The sequence below is a fragment of the Salmo salar genome, chromosome 02 (genome assembly GCF_965601325.2).
Source record: "Salmo salar chromosome 02, fSalSal1, whole genome shotgun sequence".
Lineage (NCBI taxonomy): Eukaryota > Metazoa > Chordata > Actinopteri > Salmoniformes > Salmonidae > Salmo > Salmo salar.
In genome coordinates, this window is record NC_138292.1 from 48,087,758 (window position 1) to 48,107,625 (window position 19,868).

The 19,868-nt window shown below is 40.3% G+C and overlaps 1 protein-coding gene across 5 annotated transcripts in view; it reads left to right on the forward strand.

Annotated features, from left to right (window-relative positions):
• Positions 1 to 19,868, forward strand: part of ptprub (protein tyrosine phosphatase receptor type Ub) — a 411,243-nt gene that overhangs the window by 200,802 nt on the left and 190,573 nt on the right. For all 5 annotated transcript variants that reach the window (XM_014169409.3, XM_082963807.1, XM_014169427.3 and 2 more), the window contains exon 3: positions 6,263 to 6,534. In XM_014169409.3, the coding sequence (XP_014024884.1) occupies positions 6,263 to 6,534 (272 nt within the window). The remainder of the gene's footprint in view (positions 1 to 6,262; positions 6,535 to 19,868) is intronic.

Here is a 19,868-nt window from a genome sequence, read left to right on the forward strand (position 1 = left end):
AATTGACATAATTTGAGTCAATTGGAGGTGTACCTGTGGGTGTATTTCAAGGCCTACCTTCAAACTTAGTGCCTCTTTGCTTGACATCATGGGAAAATCAAAAGAAATCAGCCAAGACAATTGTAGACCTCCACAAGTCTGGTTCATCCTTGGGAGCAATTTCCAAACACCTGAAGGTACCACGTTCATCTGTACAAACAATAGTACACAAGTATAAACACCATGGGACCACGCAGCCGTCATACTGCTCAGGAAGGAGACGCGTTCTGTCTCCTAGAGATTAACGTACTTTGGTGCAAAAAGTGCAAATCAATCCCAGAACAACATCAAAGGACCTTGTGAAGATGCTGGAGGAAACAGTTCCAAAAGTATCTATATTTTTGCAACTGCACATGGGGACAAAGAACATACTTTTGGAGCAGATGTCCTCTGGTCTGATGAAACAAAAATAGAACTGTTTGGCCATAATGACCATCCTTATGTTTGGAGGAAAAAGGGGGAGGCTTGCAAGCCAAAGAACAACATCCCAACTGTGAAGCACGGGGGTGGCAGCGTCATGTTGTGGGGGTGCTTTGCTGCAGGAGGGACTGGTGTACTTCACAAAATAGATGGCATCATGAGGGAGGAACATTTTGTGGATATATTGAAGCAACATCTCAAGACATCAGTCAGGAAGTTAACTTCTTTGGGATAGGGGGCGGTATTTTGACGTCCGGATGAAAAGCGTGCCCAAAGTAAACTGCCTGCTACTCAGGCCCAGAAGCTAGGATATGCATATAATTGGTAGATTTGGATAGAAAACACTCTAAAGTATCTAAAACTGTTAAAAATAATGTCTGTGTGTATAACAGAACTGAAATGGCAGGCGAAACCCCGAGGACAAACCATCCCCCCCCAAAAAAATTCATCCTACCACTGATTTCAATGGCTGGCACTTTTATAATAGGGCAACATCGTGCCCGATTGCAGTTCCTAGGGCTTCCACTAGATGTCAACACTCTTTAGAAAGAGTTTCCGGCTGGTTTTTGGAAAAATTAGCCAGAAATTGTAGTTTTTCTAGGTGGCTCCCATTTTGGCTGTAGTGTTTCCAAGCACGTGAATGAGAGCGCATTCTTTGGTATTTTTCTCCGGTAAAGACAATAATGATTCTCCGTCTTAAATTTGATCGTTTATTTGCGTATTAGGGTAACTATTGTTTGATTATAAACGTTAATTGACTTGTTTGGATAAGTTTATTGGTAACGTTTGGGATTCATTTTGTATGCATTTTGAAGGAGGGAAACCGAGTGGATTATTGACTGAAGCGCGCCAGTTAAACTGAGTTTTTATGGATATAAAGTAGGACATTATCGAACAAAAGGACCATTTGTAATGTAACTGGGACCTTTTGGAGTGCCAACAGATGAAGATCTTCAAAGGTAAGACATATATTATATCGCTATTTCTGACTTTCGTGTCGCAACTCCCTGGTTGAAAATGATTTGTTATGCATTCATGTGCTGGGCGATGTCCTCACGTAATCGCATGGTTTGCTTTCGCCGTAAAGCCTTTTTGAAATCTGACACGGCGGCTGGATTAACAGCAAGTTAAGCTTTATTTTGATGTATTGCACTTGTGATTTCATAAAAGTTTCATATTTACAGTAATTTAATTTGAATTTGGCGCTCTGAAATTTCACCGGAAATTGTTGAAATGGGATGGTAGCATCCCACTAATCCGCAAGAAGTTAAAGCTTGGTCGCAAATGGGTCTTCCAAATGGACAATGACCCCAAGCATACTTCCAAAGTTGTGGCAAAATGGCTTAATTATTGGAGTGGCCATCACAAAGCCCTGACCTCAATCCCATAGAAAATGTGTGGGCAGAACTGAAAAAGCATGTGCGTGGAAAGAGGCCTACAAACCTGACTCAGTTACAGCAGCTCTGTCAGGAGGAATGGGCCAAAATTCACCCAACTTACTGTGGGAAGATTGTGGAAGGCTACCTGAAACGTTTGACCCAAGTTAAACAATTTAAAAGCAATGCTACCAAATACTAATTGAGTGTATGTAAACTTCTGAGCCACTGAGAATGTGATGAAAGAAATAAAAGCTGAAATAAATCATTCTCTCTACTATTATTCTGACATTTCACATTCTTAAAATAAAGTGGTGATCCTAACTGACCTAAGACAGGGAATTTTTACTTGGAAATGTCAGGAATTGTGAAAACTAAGTTTAAATGTATTCGGCTAAGGTGTATGTAAACTTCTTACTTCAACTGTATGTCCCCAAATGCCTTGCAAAAGTATTCATCCCCTTTGGCATTTTTCCTATTGTGTTGCATTACAACCTGTAGTTTAAATGACCTGTAGAAATGTTTTTCTTCTCCCCCCTCTGTATCTCTTCACATTTGAAAAAGGCTTGCCACAGGCATCTCCCCCTGTGAACTTGTATCTTAGTGCATATATTTACGCTCCTGTGAAAAAAATGGCTTTAAAGCCCACTCAAACTGTTTACTCAAGCCAACAATGACTATGTTTACATGCCGGATAGTAGCTTAAGGTCTTATTCGGGATAAAGCTGTCTACATGCACCTTTCGTATCCCGCTCACGAGTATCCCTGTAACCAGCATGAATAAACAGAATATTCCTAATTTAAGTTCATATGGGTTAAATGAAATAGGAACTTAAATATGGACACTGACTGTAGGCCCATATCCTCTCACATGTAGCGTAATATAATATTAACTCCTGCAGAATTATGCATTTATTGCCGTAAAATGATACAACAAATGTTAATTTTGTGTTGGAAACAGAAATATGATTTCTTACTTTCAGCATCTCTTGAGAAAATGTGAATTTGTATGTAATGTCTTATCATTGACACGTTCATGCAAGTAGACAGTATTTCAACCACATAAAATATGCACCCAAGACAAACTGAAGTCTTATCATATTCCTGTTTCATTGTTTTCTCAGCTTTTCATTTCCTTAAAACTGGTCAAACTGATGATATTTGGACATTTTGCACAGGACAACTTTCCACTGTTTTGTAGTTATTGCATTTTCTCCAAGGTCCCTAAAAAAATGTAAATAATTTCGAGGTGTTTCCCTGCCGGTACTGTTGCCTTTTTGGACCCCCTGTGTATGACCTTCTGCCTGCCCCTGGACCCAGCTACCTGCCTCCTCCTGTGGTCCTTTGCAATAAACACCTGCTGCGTCCTGCGCTTGAAACCAGCTCTCTGTCTCCCCTCGTGTTCATTACATTATTATGTAATTATGGTGGATAGAACTGTGCAGGTAGCCTACTTTGTGAAGTGATTTGTATTTGTATTTATTATGGATTCCCATTAGCTGCTGCCAAGGCATTTTTGCTGGGGTCCAGCAGTTTTATACAATTTTAAAAACATTACAATACATTCAGACTGTGTGCACTCTGGCCACTACTTCACCACTACCACATATATACAGTACAAAATCCATGTGTGTGTATAGTGCGTATGCTATTGTGTGTGTGTGTGTTGCGCCTATGTTTGTGTTGCTTCACAGTCCCCGTTGTTCCATAAGATGTTTTATCTGTTTTTTAAATCTAATTTTACTGCTTGCGTGAGTTACTTGATGTGGAATAGAGTTCCATGTAGTCATGGCTCTATTTATTACTGTGCGCCTTCCATAGTCGGTTCTGGACATGGGGACTGTGAAGAGACCTCTTGTGGCATGTCTTGTGGGGTATGCATGTGTGTCCGAGCTGTGCGCCAGTTGTTCAAACAGACAGCTCAGTGCATTCACCATGTCAATACCTCTCATAAATACAAGAAGTGATGAAGTCAATCTCTCCTCCACTTTGAGCCAGGAGAGATTGACATGCATATCATGCATATAATATTAGCTCTCTGTGTACATCCAAGGGCCAGCCGTGCTGCCCTGTTCTGAACCAATTGCAATTTTCATAAGTCCTTTTTTGTGGCACCTGACCACACAACTGAACAGTAGTCCAGGTTGCGACAAAACTACGGCCTGTAGGACCTGCATTGTTGACAGTGATGTCAAGAAGGTAGAGCAGCGCCTTGTCATATACATACTTCTCCCATCTTAGCTACTGTTGTATCAATATGTTTTGACCATGACAGTTTACAATCTAGGGTAACTCCAAGCAGTTTAGTCACCTCAACTTGCTCAATTTCTACATTATTTATTACAATATTTTGTCAAGGTTTAGGGTTTAGTGAATGATTTGTCGCAAATACAATACTTTTCGTTTTAGAAATATTTAGGACTAAGATATTCCTTGCCACCCACTCTGAAACTAACTGCAACTCTTTATTAAGTGTTGCAGTCATTTTAGTCGCTGTAGTAGCTGACATGTATAGTGTCGAGTCATTCGCATACATAGACACTCTAGCTTTCCTCAAAGCCAGTGGCAATTCATCAGTAAAGATTGAAAAAAGTAATGGGCCTAGACAGCTGCCTTGGAGAATTCCTGATTCTATTATGTTAGAATTCCTGATTCTATTATGTTAGAGAGGCTTCCATTAAAGAACACTTTCTGTGTTCTGTTAGACAGGTAACTCTTTATCCACAATATAGCAGAGGGTGTATAGCCATAACACACGTTTTTCCAGCAAGAAACTATGATCGATAATGTCAAAAGCCGCATGGAAGTCTAACAAAACAGCCCCCGTAATCTTTATATCATCATTTTCTCTCAGCTAATCATCAGTCATTTGTGTAAGTGCTGTGCTTGTTGAATGTCCTTCTCTATAAGCATGCTGAAAGTTTGTTGTCAATTTGTTTACTTTAAAATTGCATTGTATCTGGTCAAGCACATTTTTTTCCAGTTGGTAACAGGCTGATTGGTCGGCTGTTTGAGCCAGTAAAGGGGGCTTTACTATTCTTAGGTAGCGGAATGACTTTTGCTTCCCTCCAAGCCTAAGGGCACACGCTTTCTAGTAGGCTTAAATTGAAGATGTGGCAATATCGTCTGCTATTATCCTCAGTCATTTTCCATCCATGTTGTCAGACCACAGTGGCTTGTCATTGTTGATAGACAACAATAGTTTTTTCACCTCTTCCACACTAACTTTACAGATTTTAAAATTACAATGCTTGTCTTTTATAATTTGGTCAGAAATACTTGGATGTGTATTGTCAGCATTTGTTGCTGGCATGTTATGCCTAAGTTTGCTAATCTTGCCTATGAAAAAAATCATTAAAGTAGTTTCAAATTCAATTTTTTTTTGTCACATACACATGGTTAGCAGATGTTAATGCAAGTGTAGCAAAATGCTTGTGCTTCTTGTTCTGACCATGCAGTATCAGTTGGTTTTGTGATGAATGAGCCATCTGTTTCAATGAATGATCGAGCTGAGTTTGCCTTTTTCCCCAGAATTTCATTTAAGGTGCTCCAAAGCTTTTTACAATAATTCTTATTTCATTTATCTTGGTTTCATAGAGTAGTTTCTTCTTCTTTTTATTCAGTTTAGTCACATGATTTCTCAATTTGCAATAAGTTTGCCAATCGTTTGTGCAGCCAGACTTATTTGCCCTTCCTTTTGCCTCATCCTTCTCAACCATAAAATGTTTCAATTTGTTTGACAATTAGATGATACAATACTCATTATATGCAAAACTTAGCCTGCAAAAAACAACAGTAAATGGGATAAGATGTTTAAAAGCAACAGTATCCTGTCTAAAATCAGCATATCCCAGGCATCTTATCCAGGTTTCTCATAACCATGATATATGCCTTTTCAGGTTATTGTAAACAGGATATGATGTTTGTATGTGTCAACTCAAAAACCAAATACTTGAGTATCCCAAATAATAATGGTATATTGGTGGGCATGTAAACGTTGTCAATGAGGCTAGCATTTGAAGAGAGGTTTCTCAGATTAGGAGGGATATGTCATTGAGATCTTTAGATCTCTGATGATAGATCTATTCTATCATCAGCATAATTTTGAATGATTCCTTTCCAAAAATGGGTTGAAAAAGGCACTTCTACTCTAGTTACATTATTTGGCCGAAATTAATGATACAGTACTTATAAACACATTCAGGATGATTTACATGGTTTACAATTACATTTCAGAACACTGTATGATAACCCAAAGGGAACTTGAAGGATGAGTCAGGTTAATCAGTTCATGTACCCACCAATGGCAAACACAAATGCAAAAACATACATTTTTCTTGTCGCTGAGGTCGGGGTCATGGCATTACAGCATGCATCATCTCTGACCCTCGTGTGACATTACCCTTGTTTCTGTCTCATCCCTCCAGGTTCCTATATGCTGGTGAACTCTTCCCAGCATGCTGCAGGGCATCGCGCCCAGCTCTTACTGCAGACGCTGAGTGAAAATGACACACACTGCGTCCAGTTCAGCTACTTCCTGTACAGCCGCGATGGCCACAGTCCAGGGGCACTGCGGGCGTACGTTCGGGTCAACGGCGGCCCGCTGGGTAGCCCAGTATGGAACACGTCGGGGTCCCACGGACGACAGTGGCACCAAGTGGAGCTGGCTGTCAGCACCTTCTGGCCCAATGAGTACCAGGTAAATCCCTCGCAGTGGCATCACTTCACTGCTACTTTCAGTCGTTATGCAGCATGCTTCAATTTTCCCACTGTGTCAGTTATACATAGTAGTGGCTAGAATCGAACAGGCTCATTCTGATCCCATTGACTTCATGTATGACGTTAATGCAATCCGTATAAGGCTTTATTTAAGGCCTAGTGAAAGTGTTAGTTATTAAAACACATATACAGCATAAGGGTAACCAGCCAATAGCTAAGCCTGATCATCCAGGACTGTGTGTGTGTTAACTTCACTGTTCTCCAACAGTGAGATACTGTACGCCACAGGGAGACCTTGTTCTTAATCACATGCAAAGCTAGCTCAGTTTAATTATCATTGCTCCATTGGTAAATGTAGGCTAGGTTAGCGCTAAAAGGGCCTAACTGGTTTCTCTGTGGCCAGGCTTGTTACAGTTTAACCTACTGAGACTGTCTCTGCTAACATTACATCAGCCGTTGGAATACACAACACAACTTCACTCCCTCAGTAGCAGGTCATTACCCACTCAGACCCAAATTGATTGGCAGCCACTGTGGGTACCTGGGCACTTTCTATTGGTCTTCGGATTGCGTAACCGGGCCATAAATTACATTTATATTTTCTGCAAACTCTGCGGAGCTGTCAAAAAGCAATTAAGGTGAGTAGTGTGTGTTTTTTTGAGAACTGTCATTCCCTTCGACTTAATTAACTTCCATGCGGTTCTGCAGGATCTGACCTTCAAGTGTAAATAATAGTCCAGCTTTGTTCAAACATGAGCCAAAGGTAGGATGACACTGTGGAACTATCACTATATGGCCTGACAATGAGGGGTATTTAAGCTTGACACACACAACACAACACACAAAGGTGTCAACACGTGTGGGTGGGTAGGGGGCCAGGTGAAAAATGACCTCGATAATATCTGACAAATGCAAAGTTTTGATGAGCTCGCTCTTTCTCTCAACTTTATATTTGCTCGGGAGTCATCTCAGTAAATATATCACTAAATGAGAGAATTACAAGTTCTGCCCAATCAATGGCATTGCCAATCACACCACCCTCAGACCAGCTCTCACGTCAATGCTCTCTTTAGCAGAACAATTCATCATTAACGACCATTAATGTGGCCATGGCAGTTTCCTATAGCAGAAAAAATAGAGATAAACGGCATTCATCTGGCTTATTTTTGATGTGTCTTAATTGGCTTGCTTTGCAACACTCCTCTTCCTTCTAATTCTAACTCTGTGATCTCCTTCTCTCTACCCTCTGTCTTGGTACATGCTGCTTCACAGCTTCTTAAGCAGCCCAGTGATGGCTCATGTGTGAGTTAGCATTACACCAGGTCTACAGAAGAGAGGCATCACTTAGGAGAAGGAAGGAATAATGGGCAGATGAGGAGGATGAGTCTGAAGACTGGTTGCAGCAACAACCTGTTAAGAAACTGTTTAAACTGTAGGCTGCGATCATCCATCTCAAAATGACGATAATGTGATGGTATTTATCCAGAATAATCAATCTTCTAGTTTTTGGCAAATTTTTTAAACCTTTTGGCCTATAGGGAAATTAATGAACTGATCGGTACATGAACTGTATGTCTGACCATGGCAAGTATAGTGTAGCAGTAGTGAAGAAATACATCTCAAATGATCTGTCTAAAACATTGTTTCCGCTTTTGAGTCCCTTCTCTGCAAAAAATAATGATGGCCCCTTTCTGCAGTAACATCAACAATCATGCCGATGAAAACGGATAAATAAACTACAAACAATGCTGGAGAAAGTCAAGCGGAGTGGAGTTGAACATGACTCGATCTGACCCAGCATGCCTCTCTCTCTCTGTATTCACCAAGGAGCTCTTTAAAGCATGTTAGCTGCAACCCGTGTCACTTTAAATATTAAAGGACTTTGGTTACAGGAGCCCTGCAGCAAGCTTGATGGAATCTCTTTGGATTTGAAGTGAAAGGTCATCAGATTTGCTCTGTCGCCAGAGAGTCAGGGTCTACTCTTGAAGAATGGATTGAAAGAATAATGTTCCTGTGTCATGCCTATCATGCCAGTAAACCCAATGCACAGTAAATTGACCGTATTATAAACCTATGAAGTCTTAAAATATCACTGCCTTAAATCTTTCAAGGTATTCCTAGATTTACTTTCCCTTCGATGCTGCTATCACAACACTAGTTGATTAAAAATAGATATTTGTAATGAATGGATTAAAGACAAACAAAAAAATCTCTAACTTCATTACAATTACATATTCTCAGGGGCTGTTGATTTAATCATGATCCTTGAACATAGGAGGATAGAGAGCTGTTTTATAGCACACATTGTCAATGTTTTTCTGTAAAATAAAACATTGTCTAAAGCGTGGAATGTAATAAAAAAAAAATCTGTTCCATTCTCTGTAAATCAACAGAGCCAACTATAGTAGATTAACATACTCAAAAGCCACATAAATTCTCTCTTATCATTTGTCAGCCTAGTAATCGATCTGCAATACAATTCCCTCCCCGCTTTCCTTTTCCTTGTTCACGACTTTGAAGGCTTCATGTTTCTATCTAGTGTATGTCTCGCCATTTTTATTGTTGCCTAACCTGAGACAACAACACAGTGTTGGTTGTGGTAAGATTAAGCTTCGATATTTATATCACTCTGGTGATAGGTGCTATGCTACTTCACTTTCTGCTGTTGCTGTTGTGTCCCCTAACATCAAGAGAGGGTTGGGTGGGGCAAGTGGAAAATGGAAGAGAGAGAGTGTGAGATCACTTTAGAATATATTTGATTTGAGATCTTTCCCATCTGCCGTGCTCAGCCATATATTTCTCCCTCTTATTGGTGGAGGTGTCTGCGATAGCTGGAACCTTGTTATCAAATATTAAAGATGTTATCAGGCCCACCAAGTCTGCCAACTAGATCTGGAGCTGTGCTCTCCCCCATCTCCTTCCCTCTCTTCACTATTTTTCCTTCTCTCCCCTGGTGTGTTTTCTCTCTCTGTGCTCCTCCTCATCTTCTTTTTCAGTGTGACAAATACTGTCTCAAGTTGTAGACCTTTTCTGACAGCCTGGTCTCATAGACTAGAAGTAACATAGTAAATGTAAATCCGGAACACTCAAATTAGTATAATATGTGCCTCGTTTCAGGAAATCACCACCTTCCGGAGACACCTGAAACCCCACCTCTTTAAGGAATACCTAGGATAGGATAAATTAATCCTTCTACCCCCCCCCCCCAAAAAAAATGATTTAGATGCACTATTGTAAAGTGGTTGTTCCACTGGATATCATAAGGTGAATGCACCAATTTGTAAGTCGCTCTGGATAAGAGCGTCTGCTAAATGACTTAAATGTAAAATGTAAATGTATGTCACGCATCTCTACTTCACAGGAGAGCCATTTGAGCGTACATTTTTTTTTTTTTTATCGAAATGCTTTTTTTTTTGGCAGAAATGCCTTCTGGAACATGTGAACTTTTATGTGCCTTAAAAACAAACTTTTATGCCATCTGTAAATACGAATAAAATTGTTAAATTACTAGCCTAGTTGGTTTAGCCATGGAAAAAGTCAGGAACCTTCCTTCTAGCCAGCCATCCCCTCCGGCGACACTCGGAATGGCGCCAGAGGGTATGGACGCCATTTTATGGGCTCTTAACCTCTCTAGGGTAGGTGGCACCAAATCGTCCCACCTACGCAACAGCCAGTCTAATCCCGTGGCGCGATATTCAAATACCTTAGAAATGCTATTACTTTAATTTCTCAAACATATGACTATTTTACACCATTTTAAAGACAAGACTCTCGTTAATCTAACCACACTGTCCGATTTCAAAAAGGCTTTACAACGAAAGCAAAACATTAGATTATGTCAGCAGAGTACCCAGCCAGAAATAATCAGACACCCATTTTTCAAGCTAGCATATAATGTCACATAAACCCAAACCACAGCTAAATGCAGCACTAACCTTTGATGATATTCATCAGATGACACCCCTAGGACATTATGTTATACAATACATGCATGTTTTGTTCAATCAAGTTCATATTTATATAAAAAAAAACAGCTTTTTACATTAGCATGTGACTAGCATGTGACTAGCATTCCCACCGAACACTGCCGGTGAATTTACTAAATTACTCACGATAAACGTTCACAAAAAACATAACAATTATTTTAAGAATTATAGATACAGAACTCCTCTATGCACTCGCTATGTCCGATTTTAAAATAGCTTTTCTGTGAAAGCACATTTTGCAATATTCTCAGTAGATAGCCCGGCATCACAGGGCTAGCTATTTAGACACCCAGCAAGTTTAGCACTCACCAAAGTCAGATTTACTATAAGAAAAATGTTATTACCTTTGCTGTTCTTCATCAGAATGCACTCCCAGGACTTCTACTTCAATAACAAATGTTGGTTTGGTCCCAAATAATCCATAGTTATATCCAAATAGCGGCGTTTTGTTTGTGCGTTCAAGACACTATCCGAATGGTAAAGAAGGGTGGCGAGCACGACGCATTTCGTGACAAAAAATGTCTAAATATTCCATTACCGTACTTCGAAGCATGTCAACCGCTGTTTAAAATACATTTTTATGCAATTTTTCTCGTAAAAAAACGATAATATTCCGACCGGGAGTGGTGGTTTTCGTTCAAAGAGAGGGAAAATAAAAACATCTCGTGCCCTCGTGCACGAGCCCCAGTCTAATGGTCCTCTGACAGGCCACTATCCAAACGCGCTAATGTGTTTCAGCCTGGGGCTGCCTCGATATCATTCAGCTTTTTCCCGGGTTCTGAGAGCCTATGGGAGCCGTAGGAAGTGTCATGTTACAGCAAAGATCCTCAGTCTTCAATAAAAAGAGCCAAGATGAACAAGAACTTGTCAGACAGGCCACTTCCTGTTCAGAATCTTCTCAGGTTTTTGCCTGCCATATGAGTTCTGTTATACTCACAGACACCATTCAAACAGTTTTAGAAACTTTAGGGTGTTTTCTATCCAAAGCCAATTATATGCATATTATAGTTACTGGGCAGGAGTAGTAACCAGATTAAATCGGGTACGTTTTTTATCCGGCCGTGTAAATACTGCCCCCTATCCCCAACAGGCTATCAGAGCTTGAGAGGATCTGCAGAGAAGAATGGGGGGAACTCCCCAAATACAGATGTGCCAAGCTTCTAGTGCCATACCCAAGAAAAAAAAAACATGAGGGTGTAATCGCTGCCAAGATGCTTCAACAAAGTATTGATTGAAGGGTCTGAATACTTATGTAAATGTAATATTTCCGTTTTTTATCTTAATACATTTACAAACATTTCAAAAAAATAGTTTTTGCTTTGTCATTATGTGGTGTTGTGTGTAGATTGATGAGGGTAAAAAACTATTTCATACATTTTAGAATAAGGCTGTAATATAACAAAATGTGGAAAAGGTCCAGGTGTCTGAATTCTTTCCAAATGCACTGTATTATATGACTTGTTAACCAAATGTTTACTCCTAAACTTGTTTAGGCTTGCCATAACAAATGGGTTGAATACTGATTGACCCAAGACGTTTCAGCTTTTCATTTTTAATGAATTTGTAAAAACTTCAAAAAATATAATTCCGCTTTGACATTATGGGGTATTGTGTGTAGGCAACTGACATTTTGTATTTTTTTTATCCGTTTTAATTTCAGGTTGTCACACAACAAAATGTGGAAAAAGTAAAGCAGTGTAAATACTTTCTGAAGCCATTGTGCATATTCTTATGTACAGGGCAGTTAAATTAGATCTTTAGAAAGGGGTGGATGGGGAGACATATAACACAACAAGGTTGCATGTTCGAATCTCATCACGGACAACTTTAGCATTTTAGCTCAACTACTTACCAGGTTTGTGGTCAGTTCCATTTCAATTCAGGAAGTACACTGAAATTTGCTTTACTTTCGGAGTTACCTGGAATTAAAATGGAATTGATCCCAACCCTGCTACTTACTAGTTTTAGCTACTTTGCAACTACTTAGCATGTTAGCTAAGCCTTCCCCTAACCATAATCTAAACCCTTTAACCTAACCTTAACCTTAACCCCTAGCCTAGCTAATGTTAGCCACAACAAATTGGAATACGTAACATATCATTCGTTTTGAAAAATATTAACATATTGTACGAATCAAAGTATTTTACGACTCGCATTTCATAACATATCAATCAATTGAAATTCATAACATATCATATGAAATGGATGATGGACATCCACATGAATACATACCATATGAAACTTAACATGTCAAACTAATTGGAGTGTTACGGTTTTTTTTCTTTTACTATCTTACGCCTACCCTTGAGTCCAGGTTGTTTCCAAAGTTCCCCATTGCCACCACAGTTACACATTGCTTTCATAACCAGAGAGGAAAGGTACAGAGTGGGAGGGATTTCTATTAAAAACACACTTGTATGGATCATTGGGCAGGAATGAGGACTCATGTCTACATGCTGTTTTCATGCTCTGTTGTCTTTTATTGATAGATTCTGTTTGTACAAGGAATGGATTGGTTTGTATGAAAGGATGTAGTGGGGGTGAGAAAGACAGATCAAAGAATAGGAAAATAATGACCTTACCAGACCAAAAATAAATTTATGATTTGGCTATGTCTGTCCAATTCCCTTTGTTCTTTCACCACACCCTAGGGAAACACATAGCCACGTTGACTCCCTGGCTTTTATTAAAACCTTTATTTTAACAGAGGGTCTCATTTCTAGGTGAGCCCTGTGTACACAATACACATCGAAATGTAAAACTACACATCCACATACAGTGGGGAGATCAAGTATTTGATACACTGCCGATTTTGCAGGTTTTCCTACTTACAAAGCATGTAGAGGTCTGTAATTTTTATCCTAGGTACACTTCAACTGTGAGACGGAATCGAATACAAAAATCCAGAAAATCACATTGTATGATTTTTAAGTAATTAATTTGCATTTTATTGCATGACATAAGTATTTCATACATCAGAAAAGCAGAACTTAATATTTGGTACAGAAACCTTTGTTTGCAATTACAGAGATCATACGTTTCCTGTAGTTCTTGACCAGGTTTGCACACACTGCAGCAGGGATTTTGGCCCACTCCTCCATACAGACCTTCTCCAGATCCTTCAGGTTTCGGGGCTGTCGCTGGGCAATACGGACTTTCAGCTCCCTCCAAGGATTTTCTATTGGGTTCAGATCTGGAGACTGGCTAGGCCACTCCAGGACCTTGAGATGCTTCTTACGGAGCCACTCCTTAGTTGCCCTGGCTGTGTGTTTCGGGTCGTTGTCATGCTGGAAGACCCAGCCACGACCCATCTTCAATGCTCTTACTGAGGGAAGGACGTTGTTGGCCAAGATCTCGTGATACATGGCCCCATCCATCCTCCCCTCAATACGGTGCAGTCGTCATGTCCCCTTTGCAGAAAAGCATCCCCAAAGAATGATGTTTCCACCTCCATGCTTCACGGTTGGGATGGTGTTCTTGGGGTTGTACTCATCCTTCTTCTTCCTCCAAACACGGCGAGTGGAGTTTAGACCAAAAAGCTCTATTTTTGTCTCATCAGACCACATGACCTTCTCCCATTCCTCCTCTGGATCATCCAGATGGTCATTGGCAAACTTCAGACGGGCCTGGACATGCGCTGGCTTGAGCAGGGGGACCTTGTGTGCGCTGCAGGATTTTAATCCATGACGGCGTAGTGTGTTACTAATGGTTTTCTTTGAGACTGTGGTCCCAGCTCTCTTCATGTCATTGACCAGGTCCTGCCGTGTAGTTCTGATCCCTCACCTTCCTCATGATCATTGATGCCCCACGAGGTGAGATCTTGCATGGAGCCCCAGACCGAGAGTGATTGACCGTCATCTTGAACTTATTCCATTTTCTAATAATTGCGCCAACAGTTGTTGCCTTCTTACCAAGCTGCTTGCCTATTGTCCTGTAGCCCATCCCAGCCTTGTGCAGGTCTACAATTTTATCCCTGATGTCTACACAGCTCTCTGGTCTTGGCCATTGTGGAGAGGTTGGAATCTGTTTGAGTGTGTGGACAGGTGTCTTTTATACAGGTAACGAGTTCAAACAGGTGCAGTTAATACAGGTAATGAGTGGAGAACAGGAGGGCTTCTTAAAGAAAAACTAACAGGTCTGTGAGAGCTGGAATTCTTACTGGTTGGTAGGTGATCAAACACTTATGTCGTGCAATAAAATGCAAATGATTTACTTAAAAATCATACAATGTGTTTTTCTGGATTTTTATTTCAGATTCCGTCTCTCACAGTTGAAGTGTACCTATGATAAAAATTACAGACCTCTACATGCTTTGTAAGTAGGAAAACCTGCAAAATCGGCAGTGTAGCAAATACTTGTTCTCCCCACTGTATATACACAAAATAATGATTTCCTGGAGAGCTACTCTCCTGTAGGTTTTCAATTCACCCCAGTTTTGTAGCTAACCTGATTCAGTTTATCAATCAGCTAATTAATATAATCAGGTGTGCTAGATTAGGGTTGGAGTGAAAACCTACATGACGGTAGTTCTCCAGGAACATGGTTGGAGTGCCCTGCCCTAGGGGCACCAATTCTTCCAACTTTAAAGTATTTTGGATATCATTCCACACATAAGGTGCAAAAAACAAAAGGCCAATTGGCCCTCCTCAGTAATCGTAGGGATCTCCAGAGTTAACCACTCGATACCGAGTCCTGTAGTCTGTACTTCTGTAGGTTAACAATGAAGATAGATACAGTGGAATGTTCTGCAATGGGGCATTATAGACAAAAAGTGTGTGATTAATCGATCTACGAGACAGACAGACAGCCAATTTTAAGTTTAACCAGGGACTGTTGATCTCTTGCCCTCTCCCCCTCTATGTCTGCCCCTCTCATGGAAAGACACATATATTTCCTTAGACAACCTGGTCAGATGTGCCTTACCATGTTGCCATCACTAACACAGAGAGGCGGCTGCCTACATACAGACTCGAATCATTGGCCACTTTAATAAATTGATCACTAGTCACTTTAAATAATGCCACTTTAATAATGTTTACATATTTTACGTTACTCATCTCATATGTATATACTGTATTTTATAGCATGAATTGCATCTTGCCTATGCCGCTCGGTCATCGCTCATCCATATATTCATATGAACATATTCCTATTCCATCCCTTTAGATTTGTGTGTATTAGGTAGTTGTTGTGGAATTGTTAGATTACTTTTTAGATAATACCGCACTGTCGGAACTAGAAGCACAAGCATTTTGCTACACTCGCATTACATCTGCTAACCATGCGTATGTGACCAATAAAATTTGATTTGATGTAATCTGTGAGTATTTAAGGAGTAATTATCTTTCCATGACTTGGTCTAATGGTGAGTGCAAGGCCTTGGCATCTAAATGCCAGTTCCCAACCAAAAAGGAAGGGGTGGAGGCTAGTATTTTTATAGTTCCAAATAAATTCTCTATACATTTGTATATATGACAACCACTTCTAAAGGTCTCGCATTCCAGTGTTATTTAATACATTCTCGTAATGTATATTTTATTTCAGTCTTAAATCACTGCATGCCCAGACATTTATTTTGCTCTGCATTTTTTTTCTCAAAGTAAAGTAACCTCTGATTAGAATAAACTATGCACATATGGAAAGTTGGTAAATTGGTAAAGTGGTCCTCAGTAAAATCTATAGACTGTTGTTTATTGAAACAAATGTTTTGAATGTCTCCCTCTTTAAATAACATGCAGCCCTAATGGCCGAGACAATTAAAGATTAGCCTGCAATCAATCTCTCATTGAGTGCTTTAGCTCAGCGGAGAATAATTGCACCTTCAGTTAAACTGTGAAGGTATTTCTAAGTTGTCTACCATAAAGTCTGATCCCTCTGCCTCTGATTTATTTCAACCTTTCCTCCCAAAAGGCTACTCTTGTCTGCGTTTACACAGGCAGCCCAATTTGGATCTTTTTTTCACTCATTGGTCTTTTTACAATCAGATCTGATGTAAAAAATAAAAATCTGATGTGATTGGTCAAAATACCAATTAGTGGGTCAAATTGGGCTGCTTGCGTGAACGCAGGCTAATTGTCATTCTCTGAGAAATAGCATGAGAGCCATGGTGACTTAGCACACTACCATACCAATTTGTTCAGTGTCACACAAACACACACAGGCATACAGTGGCTTGCGAAAGTATTCACCCCCCTTGGCATTTTTCCTATTTTGTTGCCTTACAACCTGGAATAAAAATGTATTTTGGGGGGGTTTGTATCACTTGATTTACACAACATGCCTACCACTTTGAAGATGCAAAATATTTTTTATTGTGAAACAAACAATAAATAACACAAAAAAACTGAAAACTTGAACTATTCACCCCCAGCAAAGTCAATACTTTGTAGGGTCACCTTTTGCAGCAATTACAGCTGCAAGTCTCTTGGGGTATGCCTCTATAAGCTTGGCACATCTAGCCACTGGGATTTTCCCCCATTATTCAAGGCAAAACTGCTCCAGCTCCTTCAAGTTTGATGGGTTCCGCTGGTGTACAGCAATCTTTAAATCATACTACAGATTCTCAATTGGATTGAGGTCTTGTAACGGCTGTCGGGAGAGAGAGTAGACCAAGGCGCAGCGGAGTTAGTGTTCATCATGATTGTATTTAATTAACGTAAGAACACTATACAAAAACAAGATAACCAACAGCAAAACAGTCCTGTTCGGAAATAATCTAAACAGAAACAATTACCCACAAAACCCCAACGGACAAACAGGCACTTATGTGTGACTCCCAATCAGCAACAACACTCTACAGCTGTGCCTGATTGGAAGCCACACGGCCAAAATCAACGAAACAAACCAACATAGAAAAATGCACATAGAATGCCCACCCAATGTAACACCCTGGTCTAACCAAAATAACGAACAAAAACCCCTCTCTATGGCCAGGCCGTTACAGTACCCCCCCAAAGGTGCGGACTCCGGCCGCAAAACCTGACTCTGAAGGGGAGGGTCCGGCTGGGCCTTCTACGGCGGCGGCTCAGGTGCGGGACGTGGCCTCCGCTCCACCCTCGGCGTCGCCCACTTAGGTAGCGCCCCTGGCCGCGCCGGAGGACTGGTGGGCGACCCTGGTTGCGCCCGGCTGGCGGGCGACCCTGGCTGGCGGGCGGCGATGGCTGCCATCCTGATATTTTTTTCTACCCCAACCCTGATCTGTACTTCTCCACAACTGCCTCTTGCTTAGTGGTGTTGCAGACTCTGGGGCCTTTCAGAACAGGTGTGTATATATACTGAGATCATGTGACATTTAGATTGCACACAGGTGGACTTTATTTAACTAATTATATGTCTTCTGGGGGTAATTGGTTGCACCAGATCTTATTTAGGGGCTTCATAGCAAAGGGGGTGAATACATATGCACGCACCACTTTTCCGCTTATTTTTTTTTCATTTCACTTCACCAATTTGGACTATTTTGTGTATGTCCATTACATGAAATCCAAATAAAAAATCCATTTAAACTACAGGTTGTAATGCAACAAAATAGGAAAAACGCCAAGGGGGATGAATACTTTTGCAAGGCATTGTATACGCTCACACGCATTCACAGGACAGAAATATCATACGTATGTCGGGCGGCCCAGACCCCGAAGTGACTTATCACCTGTATGCAAGATGGTTTATTGTCTTCTCCGGAATTCAGCATTCTCTCTGTTGCTCTCCAAACCCCGTTCTGTCTCACCTCAGCAGAAGTTCTGTTGTCTTTACATTCTGTAGGTCTGATATCTGATTGGAGGTTAACTCTACAGTATTACTATTGGGTCAACAACTCAAGTTTTGAATCCAAACATGGTCAATTGGTAATAAAAGGATCTTCACTCAATTGTCTCTTTCTCTTTATTTGTTTCTGACCTGCTCTCTCTCTCTCCTTCCCATGGACTCTTGGGGCATGACATTTCAGGCTATGACTTCTCCATCTCTGATCATGCCTATAATAAGGTCTTGTAATGCTAGTATTGCCTTGTAATCTTTATGCCTTCTATGTGAATCCATTCATTTTACAATGATACCCCTTTCCTGCAGTCAAATGACCAAATCACACTCTAGTGGCCTCAAGGATGGAATGTTAATATTTTTCATAATTTCATAATTAATACACTTTTTATTTTTTTACAACTCAAAAATCTGTGGTTTATATGTCAAACGGTTATGTTATATTTCAGTCTTCTGTGATTTTTTATAAAGTGTAATATTGGGATGCAAACTCATAACTGAATCTATATCTGACATGTTACAGGTATTTTATTTTTTAAAGCCCATAACCATGTGTGTGAGATGTATACTTTTGTTTCAAAGTAGACTTGTTTAAGACTACCAAGAAACACTCTGTGTGACCCTGATTTAGCCCACTGCAGTAAAAGGTTAAATATCTGCTTTTGATATAGACAATTCATAGACCTTTCTAATACTGTTACTTAACTATAGTGTAATGAATATTGCTAAATAATCTTTCTGGAGTCAGATATTCAGTTTAATAGACTAATTGCATAGTCTTATCAACTGCCAGACCTCCTCTGCCATCTCACCAGTCATTATCACCGGCAGCTCTATGGTAAAAAGCATCTCAGTTCCTGGGGCAAAATCTTTGTGCTATCCTGGGGCTTGGGTACAGGACATTACTAGGTTGCTTTCTACATGCACATTCCAACCGGCAAAGGTAGTTCAAGTTACCTTCTGTATGCCAAACTGAATAAAGGTTTATATCTGTCAATTATTGTACCGGTACCCCCTGTATATAGCCTCATTATAAATATATACAGTTGAAGTCTGAAGTTTACATACACTTAGGTTGGAGTCACTCCACAAATTTCTTGTTAACCAACTATAGTTTTGGCAAGTCGGTTAGGACATTTTTACAGACAGATTATTTCACTTATCATTCACTGTATACAATTCCAGTGGGTCAGAACTTTACATACACTGTGCCTTTAAACAGCTTGGAACATTCCAGATGATGTCATGGCTTTAGAAGCTTCTGATAGGCTAATTGACATCATTTGAGTCAATTGGAGCTGTACCCGTGGTTGTATTTCAAGGCCTACCTTCACACTCAGTGCCTCTTTGCTTGACATCATGGGAAAATCAAAAGAAATCAGCCAAGACCTCAGAAAAACAATTGTAGACCTCCACAAGTCTGGTTCATCCTTGGGAGCAATTTCCAAAAGCCTGAAGGTACCACGTTCATCTGTACAAACAATAGTACGCAAGAATAAACATCATGGGACCACGCAGCCGTCATACCCCTCAGGAAGGAGATGCATTCTGTCTCCTAGAGATGAACGTA